Here is a 20,686-nt window from a genome sequence, read left to right on the forward strand (position 1 = left end):
ATGCAACAATGTGCAGAAGATGATTTCAGCTTGGAGTGTGAAAATTGACTCTTAATTTCATCATAACATTCAAAATCTGCATGGAGCTACAGCTGAGACAGTGATAAAAGCTTCGGTCTACACGCTGGTGTTTCATTTAATTGGTTGCAAAGAGCCCTTCACTTCCACCATTAAAGATCCGAGCCTGAGGATACACATAGCATCAGGCTGAATTACACAAAGTTAAACAGGGTCACGTCTCCTCCACAACTAGAGGCACCAAAGAGCCTATTTCGTCATCATGTTTGTAGTTAAAAGGATTTGTTGAGATGCTCTCACCCCACTTTTGGCCTTGTTTACTGAGCGATTTATGCTAATGAAGACACTCTCCTTCAGTTCAATTGTTTGCTAGTAATTCGAAACAAGAACTGGCAGTATGTGACAGCTAACATGCTGGATTTTTCATCTAGTGGGAGGTTGCGAAAGGTTTGTTTCTATTTATAACACCAGGTAACACAGAAGAAAACAAGAGCTGTATTTTGAGCTAGACTGTCAAAATGTTCTGAAAATCTCATTTTTCATCTGCAAGTCAGACTCAAGACCAGGCAGTTAAACCCTGTCAGGAACTGCAGAAATGATGTCTGCATCCACGAAGGCCTTGTAAACTAAATGTTATGAAGCCAAAAGCTGCAAAATCTGAGCGTGGTTCCCGGGCACTTTATGTCAAATTGAAGCAAGTGCTTTTATATAGGAAAAGTGGGGGAAATATGCTGCAGGTTTAACAATGAACAGATGGATGGAGGGCACATGAAATGTTGAATCTTTGATTTGAAACAGCACTGTGGAAAGTAAGAAAGGTCATTCAAAGACTTTGTATGTGCTTTTCTGTCTTTCTTACTCCAACCAGCAGCTATATGAACCCATTCTGAATTTAAGGCGTATTCTAATAAATCTTATGGAGAAATTTGTCCTCTGAATTTGACCCATCCGAACTATTACAGAGCAGAAGGTTTGTAAGATTTGTCTCCCCCTGGCAGATGAAATTTCAAGCATTACATATGTTTGACGTCTTGGCGTCACCCCTGTATCAGTGACAGAGGTCTTCTCAGAAAACTCTTTTTCTTCCTTTTCCACATCATTTCCTGTATAGCCCCAAATGCTACTCATGCAAAGTCTACATAATTTTCACTTTGCTGTATTTCTGGGGATGTGAGTGGCCATATGCAAAATTACATACTGTATAGTTGAGCTTTGACATTGGTATTAGAGGATGAATGCAACAGCCATTCAAGTGTTGAATTGCTGCTGGAAGCAAGGGAGACACATTCAGACTTGGGCATCAGGATACTGGAGCTAGTCAGGGTATTTTGTGCAAAGGAAATAGTCAGACTGTCTCCAAACTGTTCCAAAGTTGTTTTCTATGAATTCTATAAACCCAAGAATAGAAAGGTAAGAAAGGATATTTAGGAAGAATGTGGGAAAAGTTTGAAAGTGTAATAATAAAATCTCAACAAATCTTTATTCATTTCTGTATTAAACCATTCTTGGTGTTAATACCCATTTTGCATGTTAAGAATTGTAAAGATTAAACATGAAATTAAATATGTTAAGCAGAGAGAGCTGACAATGAGCCTAAAAAGAAAAGCTGAAATGTTTTCAGCATCCATCTCCTGTAGCGATGAACCTTTTTGTTTACTGGTTTTATCCTGTGGCCAGTGTGTTTTTCAATTTCACTCCCCTCTCTTAGAAGAGCAGAAAAAGACCAAATCAAAAAAGAAAAATCCCACCAATTAAGGAGCAGCCGCAGCCAAAAAGAGCTGCAGTACATGTCCTGATAATCAAGATCACACTCACAACAACACAAACACAAAAGATACGATCAGACTAGATAGTGAGTCTATTTGACGTATTGACTCATTGACACACAGACCCAAGACCCTCAGCAATGAAACCCACTTCGACTGAGCTGAGTCCTGAATCTGGTCTCGATTTTTAGGACCCAAGTCCGCTGGTTCAAGGATCACCATGGTTATTACAGTCCCTCACAAGTGGGGCATGAATGTGTGTACACAGTTTCATGGAGATCCATTCAATAGTTTTGAGATATTTCAGTCTGGAACCAACATTACCATCCCCTGAGCCATGCCACCAGCATGGCTAAAAACTAATCTGTGGATATTGTTTTCCCAAAATGCATTTTACTGACGCAAAATAGCTGTACATGAATGGAATAGCACAATAATAATGGATACTGAATGCATTTATGTGGGGCTTCAATGCTAGTGTTCTCACTTGACCAAGTAAATTGAGTTAATGGTGAGCAAACATTAGAGTTTAAATTAATTCCCTCAAACACGCTTAGCGTAACTACTCCCTCTTCGCCTCGTACTGCTGCGGAGGCTGCCAACACTTCCCCATTCAAATTTGAAATTGCTCCACGAGATGAAGACTATGTTTAGCTGTGACAGCTGTTAACAGCTGTAACAGGGTTCAGGAATTCCCTTCAGCATGAATAAAAACACTAATTGCAGCTTCACTTTAATTCATTCATCTACAGTTGCAACACACCAGTGAGAAACAACTTATTTTGCTGTTAATGAGCAGAATGAGTGCAACAAGACCTGGGAGTTGAAATTAAGACCTCAGCAATTCGGGGACTATTAGAGCATTTGCTGCTATAGAATTAATAAAAGCTTCCTTTTGCGGTACTTTCGTTTGTTTTGATGGATTCATTTCCATCTTGTTTTTATACACCAGCATTGCTTTGCCTCTAAACTAAGCATGAACTAAGCATGAACACACCCGCCCACAGTTACACACAAACACCAAAGGCATGATGCCTTCATCTCTCTGGCACACTCTCAAAAGAATATGCTTTGAGGTTATGTTGACTCCATTTATTTCCTCTTAATACCTCCCTTCACATCCATCTTCTCCCTTGCTCTCCACCTCATAAAATATCACACCAGCCTTCACTCACCATGGTTAGACATTGCTAAAAGCTGGGAGTGAGCTCAGAAACACTGACTGTGATAAGTGCTCATAGTATTCATCTTGATATTCCTCTGATGCGTACCTTTGAGCTTCTTTGCAGTCAGGACATGAACAGCAACAGGCAAACCAGAACCTGATCTACTGTGTCAAACTTGTTTCCTATATAAGCAAACAGCACATCCCGCATTGCATGGTTCTTAAGTGTGGAGGCCAGGCAGCAGACCAGCTAAGCTGCAGCAGTGGGAATTCTTCATGTCTGGCAGAAGCAAAAAGTCGGCATAAAGCTAGCACTAGACGATGTTTACTGATCTTGATGCACCAAGAGAGAGCATTCAAACCTCAGGACAGACCCGCTCTTTCAAAATGTGCTTTCTTTTCCAATGATGACATGACCTGCTCCGGATTTCTCTGTATCTGTTATGACTGCTCCCCGAGCCTGATCCTGCACACATGATGCAGGATTAGCTAACCAGTGCAGAGGCCTACAACCACACCTAAGTATTTGCGATTCAAAAGCACCTCTAATGTCCTGAGATTATTCACTCATGAAGGCCTTTCCAACTACTTGATCATATTCTGTGATTATTATCATTCTACAGCTTCTCCAACAGGGCAGCTCAAGCAGACACTAGCAAGAGAAAGAACGAGAAAGCAAGAGAGAGAAAAAACAAACGTTAAAGTAATTACCTCAGATTTTAACCTCCACAGCCAGGCAACGGCAAAGAACAAAGACAGCGAGAGAAACAAAGAGCGGAAAGAGAAAGAAACAAAGAGAAGCACTCCATTCAAAATAAAAAGAATAGCCTGAAGTGTTAAACGAGTTCCCTACATGGCTTCAGCTTTAATCTCTAACCACGCCAACACACACACAAACACAGAGAGAGTGGGAGAGAGAGACAGAGTGAGAGAAAAGGAAATGCACATGTACACCACAGATAGACATTCCAGTACACAATCATGTCCAAAACTACCCTTTGCACTCTTTGTGATTCCTCCAACACCAGCTTATTTCTCCCAACTCAATCTGTCTCAATCTACTGACCTCCTAAACCACAATTACATGTTGGGACTCAGTGAGAAAAAAAAAATAGAATAATTTTAGCAGTGATTTTATAAGAAGAAAATGGAAGGCAGTGTATATTTCAAGTTCTATTTTTTCTCTGATGAAAGCAAAGTCAGACTGATAGATGGTCTCCGAGGTGCCAAACCTAATACATAGCATGTGCTTGCAAATATCCATGTTTGAACAGAAGCATCAGGATAATTTTTCAGTAAAATGCAACCACAGCAACACCACCACATTAACATGTATACAGTTTCATAATATTGCATCATTGTATTCACTTATTTATGGACATTTTCACTTTTTAGTCATTTCTGCTGCAGTCATATCTAAGCTCTAAGTTCTCTGTCCTGTAAATAACAAAGTAAACTAAATGTCATGGATATGCTCGGTTATCGTCTTTTTAGATGTGATGAAGTCGAAGTGAAATGAGGATTGTCACCCAGAGAAAAATCTAACCTAACTGCTTCCATCTGCGCTAATTCTTACAAGCTCTTCTACCTCAGGGCATGTAGGTATCAGCGTTTCCCAATTAGCGATTGTCATAATGTAACTGGAACAGCAACAGTAATTTCTGCCTTACGAGTAATTAGAAAAAAAGTGATGGCTTTCGACTAAACTCTTCCCCTCAGACTGAGTTTTGGGTATGGCGTTTATTTTCAACTCACCTATAGCCATGCTGAGTGTCCACACACACACCACCATTGAAGCAGGGGTTTCTGGGATATGCAGCGCAGGGCTGGTGGGACTGCTCTCTGCCTGGGCAGGAGCACACAGCTGTGGATTCCACTGTCACAGATACAAGACTCATAGTCCCACAATCCACCACTGTGGGTGTGTCCCGCACATTCAAAACGTTGGTGCAGCCAGTGGCCCCCGCACACTCTGAGCTAGGACACTCATCTACCCGGATCTGGAACACGCTGATCTGCAGGAATGACTGGAGCTGGATGGAGAAAGACAGAGCAAATCAAACCAGATATTGGCTAGACAATTGACATGATACTGCTGAAACACAAGGTTACCTCAGTGCCCATAAGCAGTACAGTAGGGTGTTTCTCCCTTTGCAAAGGTACTACTACCTAACAGTGGGAGGTCCTAGTGTAGTGACAATGGCCCGCCAACAGATTCCCACCAGCAAAAATTGCCAACGGGGTTCAATCAGTAGACAGAAACAAGCCAGACCAAGAACAAAGTATAAGGTTCATTTAGCATTCTACAACACAGGGTTGTATCATAAAATGCTAGTTAGAGTCCCTATATGCTACTCACAAAACAAAATTATATAAATGGATAACTAAATAGTCATTAACATAAACTAAACTAAATAACTATTTATGGTGCAGTGTGGAGGATGAATTGTGGAGTCTCACATCCAGAAGAGAGAAGCTGTGTTGTAGTCTGGTGGTATGGGTGGATACTTCTGTATCGCTTGCAAGACAGCAACAGGGTGAACAGGCTGTGGCTGGGTTAGGAATTGTCTTTTAGTATACTTTAGGCTCTATGCAGCACCTCACTGCACGGACATCATTGATGCTTGGTAGGTGGGTACCAGCTAATTTATGAGCAGTTTTAAAATCGCTGCTGCGGAGCCCTTCTGTTCTAGTGGGGTTTTTTGTTCATTTGTTTGGTCTTTTTTCGGGTGGTATGGTGTACAGATTGACCCCTGACTCCTGAAGGCTCCAGTACTGAGCATAAAGCACGTAGGACTGTCAATGCAAACTGTCCGTGGTCTGTTTGTGAGGAAGTCCAGTGTCCAGTTACAGAATGTGACTCTCCAACCAGCCATGTGGGAAATTGTACTGAATACTGATATGAAATAAATAAACCGCATTGTTGTTATCTTCAAGGTGTGTGAAGACTGAGTGGAGGACTGTGAAGACGGTATCCTCTGTGGATCTGTTGGCCCTGAGTGTAGGCTGGTGAGGGTTCAGGTTGGCTGGGATGTTGTCTTTGATGAAAGCACTTCATCAGGATGAGGGCGGGTGCTACAGGACGGCAGACTCTTTGTTGAAGAGATCAAAGTGCGCATAAAATGTGTTCAGCTCAAATGAGGCTTCACACATGGTGGGGACGCTCCTTCTGTGGTAGCCTGTGACAGTCTGGATCTCTTGCCACATATCTTTGGTGTTGAGGTCTCTCTCCAGTCTCTCCCTAAGTCTCTGCTGGCCTCCTTCATGCCAGCTTTTGGTCTTGCTCCGACGGTGTTGTAGGTCAGATGAGAGACAGCTTTTTTGGCTTTGGGTAGAGCCCTCACCTACACATTCATCCAGGCTTTCTGGTTTGGGAATGATTTTATTGTCGTTGTGATCTCACCACATCATCGACACATTTGCTGATGTTTGATGTCACTGTTGGTGCATATTCCTCAAGAGTGATGTGGTTGTCCTAGGAGGCGGCTTCTCTGAACATGTGCCAGTCTGTACATTCAAAACAGTGCTGTAGAGCTGCTGTAGCTTCATCTATGCACATCTGAACAGTTTTTTTTTTGATGCTTTGACCATTTTTATCAGCTCAGAGTAAGCTGGCAGGAGAAGCAGGGAAATATGTGATGGACCAAAATGGCGGCAGGGGCAGTCTGCCAGGCATGTTCATGTAAACATGCTCCAGGGTAACGCTTTGCCTGGTGGGGGAGTAGACATGCTGGTGGAAATTAGACAAAACAGTTCTCAGGTCTGTTTGATGTTGTGAAAATTGATGTTCCTAAATATAAATAGCATGTTGTTGTTTGGTCTGGTGTACCTTTGGCTACTTTATGGAAGTATGCATGCACATCTGTACACAGTGTACAGTAGTTCCACTGCTTTCAAATTGCATAGTTAAGTATTGACAGTGCTGTACACCTTGTACAGAAATGCAGTGGCAGCATGACTCAGCTGGTCTTTTGATTTAGTTAAAAACTTTCAGAAACCACAGTTTCATCTCCAACAAAGCAAGAAAAAGAGGAGTGGGGAAAAATGCTAAATGATCTTCACTATCAGAAGTATATGGTGTAGCACATTTAACTGTAGCCCAGATATGTGCTTTAGATGTAGTTACAATCGGGATGCAACACATATGTTAACATCAGATGGGACACAGTCTTTTGATAATGTTCACTTTCATCCCAATAATCTGTTAACATATTTTGATTCTAAATCAAGGAACAGTTGTTGCATTCCATCTGGATCCATGCAGTAGATATCCTCCTTTATGGTGCTGCATGTCACTTCACTAAACAAATAAAAAATACAAATCTAGGACACACAAACTGATTTCTCACAAAAGTCAGCGGCAAACCTAAAATGTGGTCAGGGATATCAGGTCCCAACAGCTGACAGACAGGACCCAACATGTGGAACATGTAAGTGATCTTAAGCTTATCTGCCATACCACACTGGCTGGAGATCAGCGAACTCACTACAGAAAATTAACTGACTCTAATCCAGCTTGACATGAAAATGTTTTATATCTTCTTGCATATATTTACAGAATTTATTACGTTGCAGCTTCTATTTGTACATTACTTAGGAGTCTTTACATTTTATATGTCTTCATTCATGTTCACTGACAAAAACACATGATGACTAAACACATCCCGATCTAAAAGTTAATGTAGGGTTTTTGCTAAATACTTGATAAAGATAGTGGTTTCTCATATCCAATGCTATTACCACTTTGTCAACACGAGTACATTTGCAAAAGGAACATAACAAAACCCTAATCCGACACATAACTTTAACACCACCACTCGTGACCCTGTAATAGCTACTCTTTACCCTAAACGCATGCGTAGGTAATAATGTCTGGCTAATCTAGTTTACACAGACCAGTAACCACACGTGCAAACACAGCAACAGAGTGCTGATGTGGAAAGTGCGTTCAATGAGTGAATGTATTACACTACAGTAGGCAGCTTAGGTTGAAGAAATCAAGCCATTTTTCTGCATGAATTCCTGAAAAAGTGGGCTAAACAGTGAGAACAGGCAGAAAGGAAACTATGACTCTTGAAGCTGAGCAGTTTGACAAAGCACTGAAAGCCAAACTGAAATGGACATTGCTTATGTACTATAGTGCTGTGGTGTAGTGGGGTTTGTGTCAGTGAGATTGCATTTGGATATGCTGTCCTTGGTTGGTAAGGGTGACTCTGAAAAAGTGGATATTAGCTGAGTTTACATACAAATGCATCTACTCATGTAGTCCAATCAGTGTCCTAGAATGGCTGTACTTCAAGTGAGTCCCTTCTATGAATACATAGGATATTTAGACTTTACACTTACTTACAACATTTGAAATGTTGAGATGTGTTGCTGTTGGAACTTGCATAGATGTGCAACATGGAAGCAGTGTATTAAACACTTTTGAAAAATAAATGGAACATAGTGAGCACACAAATGGTAAATTCGGAGGTGGATTGTGCTGCAGGAGAAGTTCGTTTTGATGTTTTGGGAGTAATTTGAATAAGTACCAGTCGAACCTCAAACAGAGAAAAGAAATGCAGAAAACATGATGGAAATATGATCTTTCTGTTTGTTTCATGTATAAATGTGGGGAAGGCTGCATTAGATCTGTGTGGAGCGATGGGATATTTAACCTGCATAGAAAAGCTCCTTCTTCTTCTTCTTCTTCTTCTTCTTTTCCTCTCGTGCGGAAACAGCTCATCAGTCATCTGAGTTAAATGATCGCTATGTCATAACTTAGTCAAAGAGGTGTTTCCATTTCCCATTGAGTACATTAAGATTTTTTTTTTTTTTTTTTTTTTAAAAGGCAAAAACATCAAGTAGGATTTTGGCATTTCCATCAGCTTTTTCTAATACTATACTTCAAAACTTGCATAAAAATACATTGATGGAAACACATCTTCTGACACACTGAAGTACCATATTTTATAGGCACATTTATTTCATACTCAAAAAAATTCTCTGTGTAGTATTACTTCAAAGAAAGTCATGTTCTCTGTCTTTATCTGCAACATGAATGCATTTTACTACTATATTTATGGACAGAAAAAAAACTGAGGAAATAGGGTCAGCAGGGTTATTTCATAATGTAGGTCAAGTTTTTTGCTGTCTCCTTCCCAGCACAGGATAATGGATCTTTAAAATCCTTGACATTAAAAGCCAATGAGACGCTCTCGTGAAGTGTAGAAATGTCTGCAGTTGGAGAGGAGGTGGGGAGGGAAGGGGTGAAGGGGAACAATGATGGAGGAGGGGCCAGCGGAGTCAGGGAGTACAGAGAGCGGTAGACATGAGGAGGGCTGCGGTGAAGTCAGCGTCATGCTGTCAGGAGGTTATAAAACAGTGGCCAGCAGAGATACTTAAAGCTGACAATAACATTTGATTTCCGGTCACCGGCCCCGTACCCACAAATATACACAGGAAGAGTGAGAGAGAGAAAAAAAGAACGTATTTGTTTTACCTCATTATTCATTACTTAATTGCTATTGATGGATATTGACCCACCTTTTTTTTAAATTTATTTTCAGGTGGGGCAGTGCTCTAAATTGTGCCATTCTTCTGTTGCAAGATTTTATTTTGAAATATACTGTATATCTCAATGTGCAACAGTGAGTGTATTTCTTTCAAAAATAGTTCAGCCCACACTGGAGTCACTTTAACCTCCAAAGCCTAAAGGGCTAAAGAGGAATCAGTAAGCCCATCATTTGAATATAGTTTCCAAAATGTTTAGGAAATGTACAGAGAGGCTTCCATTCAATCTTTCAAAGGCACAACAATGTGTATAGCAAGCAACAATGGACCAGAGACATGTATTGTTCCTTGGAGTATTGTTCCAGTACACTGAGAAACGATGATGCTCCTCTCCACTGCCCCCATGCCACATTAATATAGTTGAACCTTGGTATCCAAGCCAATGATTTTTAAAAAGCTGAAAACCAATGTAATATCATTAAAAGTCAAGTGGTGCATGCTGGATTGAAAACACTGAAGGATAACTTTCATTCTTGAGGTAAAGCAGGAAGAGATATAAAGGCAGGGAATAAGTTTTTTTTTTTTTTTAAATCTCCTACTTCTGAGGCATTACTGGAGAAATGGGAACATTAATAATAAGCACTGCATCATATTCTGCCAACCCCCTCCCTTCCCTTCCTCTTTCTTTTCCATCCACCAGCTGCCCCCTCCTCTATCTCTCGAGCTCCCGTTCATCCTCTCCATCGCCACGCTTCACATCTCATTCTGATCAATGTCTCCTACGGAGAACCTGGCTGAATTCAGATGAAACGCTCGGCGCTCTCCTCACAAATCACACCCGAAAGCCTCGGCTACCCCCGGCTGACACATCTTTCTCCACCTCTCTGCCTCTCTCTGTGGCCATGCTTTTTCCCATCCTTAAAACGTATTAATATACTTGAAGGCTTTTCTCCACATCTCTAATTTTTCCCCTTTTTCTTCCTTGACAACAGCCATATGAAACAAAGAGCAGGTAACCAGCGAAAAAGCTAAGAGAGAGGCAAACCTGAACTGACCACCATAGCCATGAGTGGAGTCTGGCTCATCATTCCCTCTGAGGCCCCCAGGTCAGCTCTCTCTCATTCTCTCCTTGCTGGGGTGAGAGACATACAATTCCACTTTCTATGTCTCTCTCTTTCTCTCTCTCTCTCATACACACACACACACACACACACACACACACACACACACACACACACACACACACACACACACACACAGGTCTCCTACCTCCATTCAGACTTTTGAGACGTGAAATGAGGTCTGACTGAAGCCAGTGGCCAGGGAGCATCAGTGTGATGAAGTGAAATGTTGAAACAAACTAACTCTCTTCTATATAATGATGACATGCCTCTTTACGTTTTGAGTTTGGCTTAGCTTTTCCTTTCTAGTGGGTGAAATGTCATTTATGAAGACAATTTATGACTAAATATAGGAGGATCTATATCTTTTTACACATCCTTCTCAACTGACAGTGCACAGTTTTCTTTTTTCTTTTTTCCCCTTCTGTGACTCAAGTATTACTGTGACGGCGGGTGCAGAGAGAGACCCAGGAGCGGATACGGAGAAGGTTAACAAAAGTTTATTTTGCAACAACAGGCAATAACTGAAACAATCGCTGGCAGCGTGAGATCCAAACAAAACACGAACTCAGAGAGGTCCAGAGAGTGCTGGGCTGTGTGGGCAAGGGAGGCACTGGAACAAAAAGAGAAGAGACAAACAATTAATCAAAAAAGTTCAGCAAGCTATCAAAACGTACTATACCACAGGAGACTGAGACCAACTGATACCACGGTACGTGGAAGTATACTCTGGCGTCGAGGAGCGTCTCCGCAGAGGTTAAATAGGCGTCCTAATTTCAGGAAGTGAACTCAGGTGTGCCCAATCACTCCTCGACGCATCGGGGGGAAGGGAGCCTCAGGAAAACAAAACGTAAAGTTACAGCCCACAAAACAGAACACAGGAAATGGACCTTCAAAATAACAGCACAGACAATACCAACCGCCACAGTACCCCCCCCTCAACGAACGCCTCCAGGCGTTCTACCCGGCTTGTCCGGGTGAGCGGCATAAAAGTCCCGAAGGAGAGAGTCATCCAGAATGAGTCCCCTGGAGACCCAGGAACGCTCCTCTGGACCGTAACCCTCCCAATCCACCAAGAACTGGAAACCACGGCCGCGTGGACGGACATCCAAGATCCGTGACACCGTGTAGGCGGGATGACCATCAATGAGGCGGGGGGGAGGTGGGGCGGCGGCCGGCGGGCTGAGCTCGCTGGAATGCACCGGCTTCAACAGGGAAACATGGAAGGTGGGGTGGACCTTCATAGAGTCTGGTAGCTTGAGCCTGACGGCAGACGGATTAATGATCTTCAACACCTCGAAAGGACCGACAAAACGGGGAGAGAGCTTACGTGACTCGACATCCAACGGAAGATCCCGTGACGACAACCACACCTGCTGACCCGGTCGGTACTCGGGGGCGGAGACGCGGCGAGCGTCGGCCAGCCGTCGGTTCCTCTCCGTGGAGCGGGTGAGAGCAGCTCTGGCAGACTGCCATACCTCCTTAATCCTCCGGAGGTGCTCCTTCACAGAAGGGACGGATACCGCAGTCTCCTGCTCGGGAAACAAGGGAGGTTGATAACCCAAACAGCACTGAAACGGTGACATACCTGTGGCCGAACAGGAGAGGGAGTTGTGGGCATATTCTATCCAAGGCAGGTGTGTACTCCAAGAGACGGGATGATGAGCAGCCACGCAGCGAAGAGCGGACTCCAGATGTTGGTTAGCTCGCTCTGTCTGGCCGTTACTTTGGGGATGGTAACCAGAGGACAGACTTGCCGTGGCCCCCACCGCCTTACAGAACTCCTGCCACACCTGGGAAGCGAACTGTGGACCCCGGTCCGAGACCACGTCGAGGGGAATTCCGTGAAGCTTGAACACATGAGTCACGAGTAGACTAGCAGTCTCGAGGGCAGAAGGCAGTTTAGGCAGAGGAACATAATGCACAGACTTGGAAAAGCGATCAATAATAGTTAAGATGACAGTGTTACCTTCAGATGGAGGAAGACCAGTAACAAAGTCCACGGCGATGTGAGACCATGGGCGGCTTGGGACGGGCAAGGGGTGCAGTAACCCCGCAGGGGGATGATGAGAAGCTTTTCCCCTGGCACAGACAGAGCAAGCGGCAATAAATGCACGGGTGTCGCGGTACATCCTCGGCCACCAGAAGCTCTGACGGAGGAACTGGAGGGTGCGGTGGAAACCAGGGTGACAGGTAAGTCTAGAGGAGTGAGCCCACTGGAGAACTTGCGACCGGACCGAATCCGGGACAAACTTGCGATCGGGGGGACCGGAACCAGGGTCCGGTTGTTGCTTCTGCGCCTGGAGCACGAGGGATTCGATCTCCCATGTAGCCATACCCACGATGCAAGCCGGCGGGAGGATGACATCCTGATGTTCCGAGTCCAGGGGAGGGGCATAGAGACGGGACAGGGCGTCGGGCTTAGTGTTACGGGAGCCGGGGCGATAGGAGAGGGTGAAATTGAACCGGCTCAAAAACAGAGCCCATCTGGCTTGGCGGGGATTAAGCCTCTTCGCGGTGCGTAAGTAGGCGAGGTTTTTATGATCAGTCCAGATCAAAAAGGGAACCGTAGCGCCCTCCAGCCAGTGCCTCCATTCTTGAAGCGCCCAAACCACAGCCAGCAACTCTCTATTCCCGACGTCGTAATTCCGCTCGGCCTGGGATAAGCGGCGGGAAAAGAAAGCACAGGGATGCAGTTTGTGAGTCTGAGGGTCTCTCTGGGAGAGGATGGCACCAGCACCGGAGTCGGAAGCGTCTACCTCGACCACGAACTGACGAGTGGGATCGGGGTGTTTGAGCACCGGGGCAGAGGTAAACAGTGCTTTAAGCTGGGCGAAAGCCTGTTGGGAATCGGGAGACCACTGGAAGGGGATTTTCACAGAAGTAAGTCTAGTGAGGGGAAGAGCTACCTTACTGTAGTCACGGATAAATCTGCGGTAGAAGTTAGCGAAGCCGAGAAACCTCTGCAACTCCTTCCGGGTGGTGGGAACGGGCCAATCCGTGACAGCTTGGATCTTGGCAGGATCGGGTCTTAGCTGACCCTTGGCGATGATATAGCCGAGGAAACCCACTGAGTCAGAGTGAAACTCGCACTTCTCCGCTTTAACAAACAATTTATTCTCAAGAAGTCTCTGAAGCACTAGTCTTACATGCTGTCTATGTTCCTCTAGATCTCGAGAGAAAATCAATATGTCATCTAAATAAACGAAAACAAACCGGTTTAACATGTCTCTGAGGACATCGTTAATGAGAGCCTGGAAGACAGCGGGGGCGTTGGTGAGACCAAAAGGCATGACTAAATATTCGAAATGACCTAACGGTGTGTTGAAAGCTGTCTTCCACTCATCACCCTCCTTTATCCGGACGAGGTGATAAGCGTTACGCAGATCAAGCTTGGAGAAGATGGTGGCGGAGCAGAGTGGTTCGAAGGAGGGGTCGATGAGAGGGAGAGCGTACCTGTTCTTAACGGTGATGTCGTTAAGTCCACGGAAGTCGATGCAGGGGCGAAGGGAGGCGTCCTTCTTCTTAACAAAAAAGAAGCCAGCCCCTAACGGAGAGGATGAGGGGCGGATGAGTCCAGAGGCTAGAGAATCCTGGATGTATGTCTCCATGGCTTCCCTCTCGGGGCGTGACAGGTTATACAGCCGACTAGAAGGGAGAGGAGCACCAGGGAGGAGGTCTATGGAGCAATCGTAGGGGCGATGAGGAGGCAGGGACAGGGCTAACTCTTTACTGAACACAGGGGCTAGGTCATGGTACTCGGGAGGCACGGAGGTAAGGACAGGGGGCGTGGGAGGTGGTGGAGAAACACGGGAAGAAAAGGGGTTGGCCGAACGAAGACAGTGGGCATGACAGAATGGGCTCCAGGTGGAGATACTAGCTGTAGTCCAGTCTATCTGGGGGTTATGTTTAAGCAACCAGGGGAGGCCCAACACCAGGGGAATCTGAGGGGAAGGAATGACGAAGAATTGGATGTCTTCTCTATGATTCCCAGAGATTATGAGCGTGACCGGGACCGTACGTTGAGTGACCTGAGCTATACGTCGGCCGTCTAAGGCGGTTACATTTCTGGGCACCGGGAGGGATTCAAGGGGGAGCTTAAGCTGGGTGGCTAGTTCGGTGTGGATGAAGCTCTCGTCTGCCCCTGAGTCAATCAGAACCCTCATGGGAAGCGACTCACGACCCCAAAGCAGACAGGAGGGCACGGTAATACGGGAGGGAGAGCTGGGATTAGGGGATGTCTGACTCACCAGTGCGCTCTCCGTCACGGGTGAGCCTGCCCTTTTGGCGTCTGAGGGCAGTTAGCGAGAAAATGACCTCCCTGGCCACAGTAGATACAGAGCCGCTGGCTGAAACGTCGCTGCCGCTCGCTGGGGTGGAGACGGGTCCGACCCAACTGCATGGGCTCCGAAGGGTGAGAGGAGGACGTGGAGGGAGCAGCGGAGTGGCCGGAGGATCCGCCACTGGCTGAAGGGGGAGCGAGGGAAGCTGGCTCGTGAACATGAGAGAGGCGAGTCTGGGCTTTCTCTCTCTGTCTTTCTCTCAAGCGGTTATCTATGCGTATGGCGAGGGAGATTAATGACTCTAAGGAATCGGGTTCATCTCTGGAAGCTAATTCGTCCTTTAACTCACTAGAAAGACTCCGTAAGAAAACACCTCGTAGCTCTAACTCCCCCCACCCGCTCTCTGAAGCTGCGATACGGAAGTCAATAGAGTAATCTGCCACTGATCTCGCTCCCTGCGCCAAGGAGAATAGGCGTTTAGCAGTTTCCTGCCCCTGTCGTGAATGATCAAAAATACGACTAAGTTCCCTCGAGAAACTGTCGAAAGACGAGAGAATGGGGGAGTGCTGTTCCCATAACGCTGTAGCCCACTGCGCTGCCCTGCCCCGTAACAAATTAACTGTATAAGCTATCTTAGCTCTATCAGAAGGATAACTAAGGGGTTGTTGATCAAATACTAGTGAACAGCGCAAGATAAACCCCCCAGCATTACCAACTTCACCTGAAAAGGGTTCGGGGGCCGGCACATACGGCTCACGCTGAGAGACAGACAGAGAGGTAGATTGGGCTGCAGCGGTTGCCGGTGGGGGTGGCGCTGGTGTGGGACTTGGGGAGGAAGGAGAGCCACGGGTGTCCGTGCGGCTGAGGTAAGCGGTGAGGTCACGGACTTGGACGCTGAGACCTTGTACTGCCTCCATTACTCCCCGCAGCATGTCCTCGTGCTGGCCGAGACGTAGTCCTTGATGGGCGAGCGCCGCTCGAAAGGGGTCCGAATCCGCTGGGTCCATGATTGGCCAGAGTATTCTGTGACGGCGGGTGCAGAGAGAGACCCAGGAGCGGATACGGAGAAGGTTAACAAAAGTTTATTTTGCAACAACAGGCAATAACTGAAACAATCGCTGGCAGCGTGAGATCCAAACAAAACACGAACTCAGAGAGGTCCAGAGAGTGCTGGGCTGTGTGGGCAAGGGAGGCACTGGAACAAAAAGAGAAGAGACAAACAATTAATCAAAAAAGTTCAGCAAGCTATCAAAACGTACTATACCACAGGAGACTGAGACCAACTGATACCACGGTACGTGGAAGTATACTCTGGCGTCGAGGAGCGTCTCCGCAGAGGTTAAATAGGCGTCCTAATTTCAGGAAGTGAACTCAGGTGTGCCCAATCACTCCTCGACGCATCGGGGGGAAGGGAGCCTCAGGAAAACAAAACGTAAAGTTACAGCCCACAAAACAGAACACAGGAAATGGACCTTCAAAATAACAGCACAGACAATACCAACCGCCACAATTACAGGCATAATCCACACTGTGCATTTCTGTTAGAGTCAAATTGGGTTGGATTTAAAAGGATATTCCACACTCATGGACTATAAATATTGTAGAAATATATTTTTATTTCCTGAGTTGGCCCGGAAAAAGCTGTCCAGGACAATGGTCTAAATCAGGCCTCATTTCCCTGTGTGCCAAATAACAGAAATGACATATGTGATTATGCTAGGTGGAGAATGATCTGTGGAGACCAGTAAATATGACTGACATTAAGTAGTAGTATTAAGTAAAACATGTTGACACAGGTGGATCCATCCAACACACGATGCAGGCTGTGTCTTTGGCAGTATGGCTTAGGAAAGAGATTTGGCACATGAATAAGCCAAAAAATTAAGGAATTTTTCCATCAGAATCTCTTTGGTAGGATGTAAAGTACAAGCCTTTTAACTAAACAGAATTGAATGAAGTACCATTCAATGGGGTTTTCTCTCTTTGTATTCTACATTCTCCCTTTTCATATACCATCTTTGTAAGAGTGTCTCAAAAGACGAGACAACCGTTTTAATCACATGATAGAGACATCTGCCTGATCTAAGCTGAAATACTGCATTTCTTAAAATTATTTCCTAACTTACAACGACTGCAGAGGATATCAGGCCTTTATTTGAAGCAGGCTTATATTGGAGACTGGCCTTTATTTTGAATTCCCTTGGTTTGATAACTATTAAATGTCCTTCTTTTCTGATATGCTCCCATTTGCCCTGTTAAGTTGTTACTACATGTACTTATGCTGAAAACACAAAACCTACATTCCCTGTTTTAATTTCAAGAGCCTTAAAGAGGGTCAGTGAACATAATCCCTTCACTTCTTGACAAGGCTTTTATTAGGAAATATTTGCAGGTACATTGTTCTCACACAGCAGGCATACTGTAGATGCCGCTCAAAAATAAATTCTTGTCTTGACATTCAGGGCTACTTATATGAGCCAGAAAACAGTTTAGAGGGCGAAGTGCTGAAGACATATTTCAGGATGCCAAAAATAACCAGGAAAAATCAACCATGGTCAGCAGGGCAAAACGGACATTTCAGCACAGAGTATGTGAGGTCATGCAATGAAACTTTTTTTTCCAAGACCAGCTTGGCACATACACCCCAGTTTGTTACCAGGCGTCAGAGTTTAGCCAAACGTTGGCAGCGCTAAGCAGCTGTTTGCGGGGGTTAGGTGACTTTACACTTCAGCAACCGCAGCCTACCTTGTTATCTGAAATAAATTTATGCTTGCAAAACACAGAGTTCAGTCCTAAAAATAATAGTAAACAAGAATACTATTTATTTAAAAAAAAACATATTTCATTCGTGAAATATGGGTGTCATGATGCCCTTGAAAAAGCAGCATGATTTTCAGTTGGAATGCCTCTCGTCAACATTGCAGCCAATCTTTTTTGACATGAATGACATGAATGCTGTATTGTAATTTTAAGTAAGCCTAGAACCAATGAAAGATAAATTGGGTCATTTGTCTATTATAAGATTTTTTTCTTTTTCCTTGGTTGTCTGGTTTGAAAAAGAACCCAAATTGTCAGTGTTAACCTTGCAAGACAACGACTACAATTTTTATTCTGAATCTTTATTTTTATTATAGAAACAACATACATACATAAAGGTTTGCCACTATGTTCTTCTAAATGTCAGAAAAATCAGCAAAACAGGCCTGTATGTACAGGTGTTCCTATTAACATTAACAATGGTCCTGTTCTTTTCAAGTGTCCCAGCAAGCCATGACAGTGAGCCATCATGCACAATACAAGCACGCTGAAACTGCAGCTAAATGGAATTCATCATCATCATTTAGTATGTACACTGTGCTTTTTATACTCTGATATGTAAAATAGTGGGACAGGAGCTGTTTTAATACACTATGATGTGGATAATGGCTTGTGACAGCTTTTCACTTACTTTTGAGTATAGCGATTCTGACAAAGTGCATGGGCATTTAGAAAATGTCCCAGCTTTAAGACAAAAATGTCTTTTCTAGCCACTAAGATGTAAAAAAAATGAAATGAAGGCCTTCAGAGTAACTATTCTGTAAAATGTATTTAATATTAAAAAGTAGCATTTATGTGTCACTGCTGCACGTTAAATAGACAAGCCAGGTGGCATGTGCTCTTCTGTCACACTCACACACACACACACACACGCACACACACACGCACACACACACACACACTGGGGTGGGTGTGTGAATAAAGGCATCAAGGCTTTCATGAAACAGCAGGAACAGCAGCCTGAACGATGGCATATAAATTATGTGCGATTGTGTGTAATTTAAAATGTGTAACAACAAGATGCATGATTATTGATTCACTGTTTCAACAGTAAATGTGTGCTGATGAGCTGGTGCCATTAGCGTAAGCCACTTGTCTTCTGACAAATTCCAGAGCTCATGCAGAAACTGCATAACTGATAGGTGAGACAATCAACGAAAGGGACAAAATGTTTCCCAAAATGTTACGTGAGTGAATTACACTCCAGGTGGCAGGTCCTGTGTCAAATACAAATAGTAAGTAGATTTTAATTTTTTTAGGTACAATATTCCACCATAACTATGACTATGGGAGGAAATCAGAGCACCTGGACAAAACAGATGTGAACAGGTGGAGAAAATGAAAACTCCAAACAATATGGACCTGGTCTGATATTCAAACCTGGTACCATATGTCAACTAAGCTGCTGTACTTCCTCTGGTATCATCAGCCTTTTTACATATTTGTTTGCCTGCTAATCTATGTGTAAGTGATGTTACTGTGGAAATCAACACCAAGCTCACAACCCTGCACTTAAAAAAATGCCAATCAACATATTAAAGCATCCTTTATACAACAGTTATAAGAAAGACATGAAGCTGATCAGTTTGGAGGTCAAGGTCCACCCATTTGATGCTCACTTGGCTGTGGCATCCTGCTTTCCTGTCATATACAGCAGAACTCTGAGCCAAGTGGTTGAAAACTGAGAAAATTATCACGACAAATGAGCACCAGTATGTTGAAAAATACCCACTTCTGGACTTCCAGGGGCTTCCTGAACGTGATGCATGAGTACTTCTGCTTTGTCTAAGAAGTATGAAAACTTACCCAAATATCCTACATTTCAGAAGCTAATCTAGATCAGTTTATACCTAAGTGCCTACAAAATGTCAGATCAAAAGCAACTAAGAAGAAAGCATCTGAGGAAGGTCTAGCAACTCAAGATGAAGATGGACAGCCTGAGGGCTCATCGAATGTAGCCATCTTGTTGGATTACAATAGCAAGAGGTTCAGTTGACCAAAAAAGTTAAGTTGGCCAAGACAGAAGCAGCGTAAGATACGCTCTCTGAAAATATTCAAGCCTTAAAGACTATGACTGAAACCTCTGCAGTTACCAAACCTAGCCAGGATGTCACTCACCTAGCTGAGGTTGGTAAAAGGCTACAAAGGAGAGTGGATATGATGGAGGTCTCGGTTGCTCTAATCCAAGAAACCTTTTGAAAATGAATGACATCCATTAGTTTCCTTTGGGTTAGACAGCGAGCAGCAACTAAAGCTCAACACTGGTAGACGGGATAGATAAGGCAAACACATACACTTCCATCGTTCCAATAACTGGAATAAAAGAATAAACTTCAAAAACCTGAAACTTATCCCTTAGTGCAGGGGTAGGAACCTTTTTTCCTATCAAGGGCCATTAAATTTTTATTACATCCTTAAGGGACCATAGTAAATAATCAAACATATATATCACGCTTACCTCAATGGGATGGCTAGACCTGTTTCTCTTTGGTGAGGTGTCCGATGTCAGATAGTAGAGATGATGATGGTACTCGCAGCTGGATTTTCTAGTTTGGGACAGTCAGTATTGAGTCTTTTCAAGAGTCAATTTGGCAAAGAACTGCTCACAGTGGTAGGCAGTGTAAAACTAAATTTAGTATTCCATTTTATGCATGTCTCCTCAGAGTGGGAAAATCCTCAGAATGTACATACAGTTCACAGGAATCCAGCAGAGGTTGTTTTAAGTGGCTTTGAGCTTGTCGTTGCTTTGCAGCTCACTGATTTCATGTGGTAGGTTGTCAGGAACATCAGCTGGTTCCACATTAAACAGCTTACCAAAGATGTTCCTTTTGTTTACTTTTCTCTCTCCCTGTCGCCAAATGCCTGAAGGAGTTTTGTACACTCACCAGCATATGCAGATGTCATAGCAGGTTTTTGTTCTTTCAGAGTAGGAAAATGCAGTGTTCCCTCTATTTAGCTGCACTTGCTGCAGCTTTGTTATTAGTATTTTGCTTCACATGTGAAAGCAGAGATCTGAGAAAG

General features: G+C 44.1%; 1 protein-coding gene across 1 annotated transcript in view; it reads right to left on the reverse strand.

Moving 5' to 3' along the window:
* The window catches only part of si:ch211-186j3.6 (neural-cadherin), a 294,654-nt gene that overhangs the window by 86,451 nt on the left and 187,517 nt on the right, over positions 1–20,686 (reverse strand). Inside the window, exon 26 of the mRNA XM_041938705.1 lies at positions 4,705–4,982. Within this exon, the coding sequence (XP_041794639.1) occupies positions 4,705–4,982 (278 nt within the window). The remainder of the gene's footprint in view (positions 1–4,704; positions 4,983–20,686) is intronic.

Source organism: Chelmon rostratus, chromosome 1 (assembly GCF_017976325.1).
Source record: "Chelmon rostratus isolate fCheRos1 chromosome 1, fCheRos1.pri, whole genome shotgun sequence".
Classification (NCBI taxonomy): Eukaryota; Metazoa; Chordata; class Actinopteri; order Chaetodontiformes; family Chaetodontidae; genus Chelmon; species Chelmon rostratus.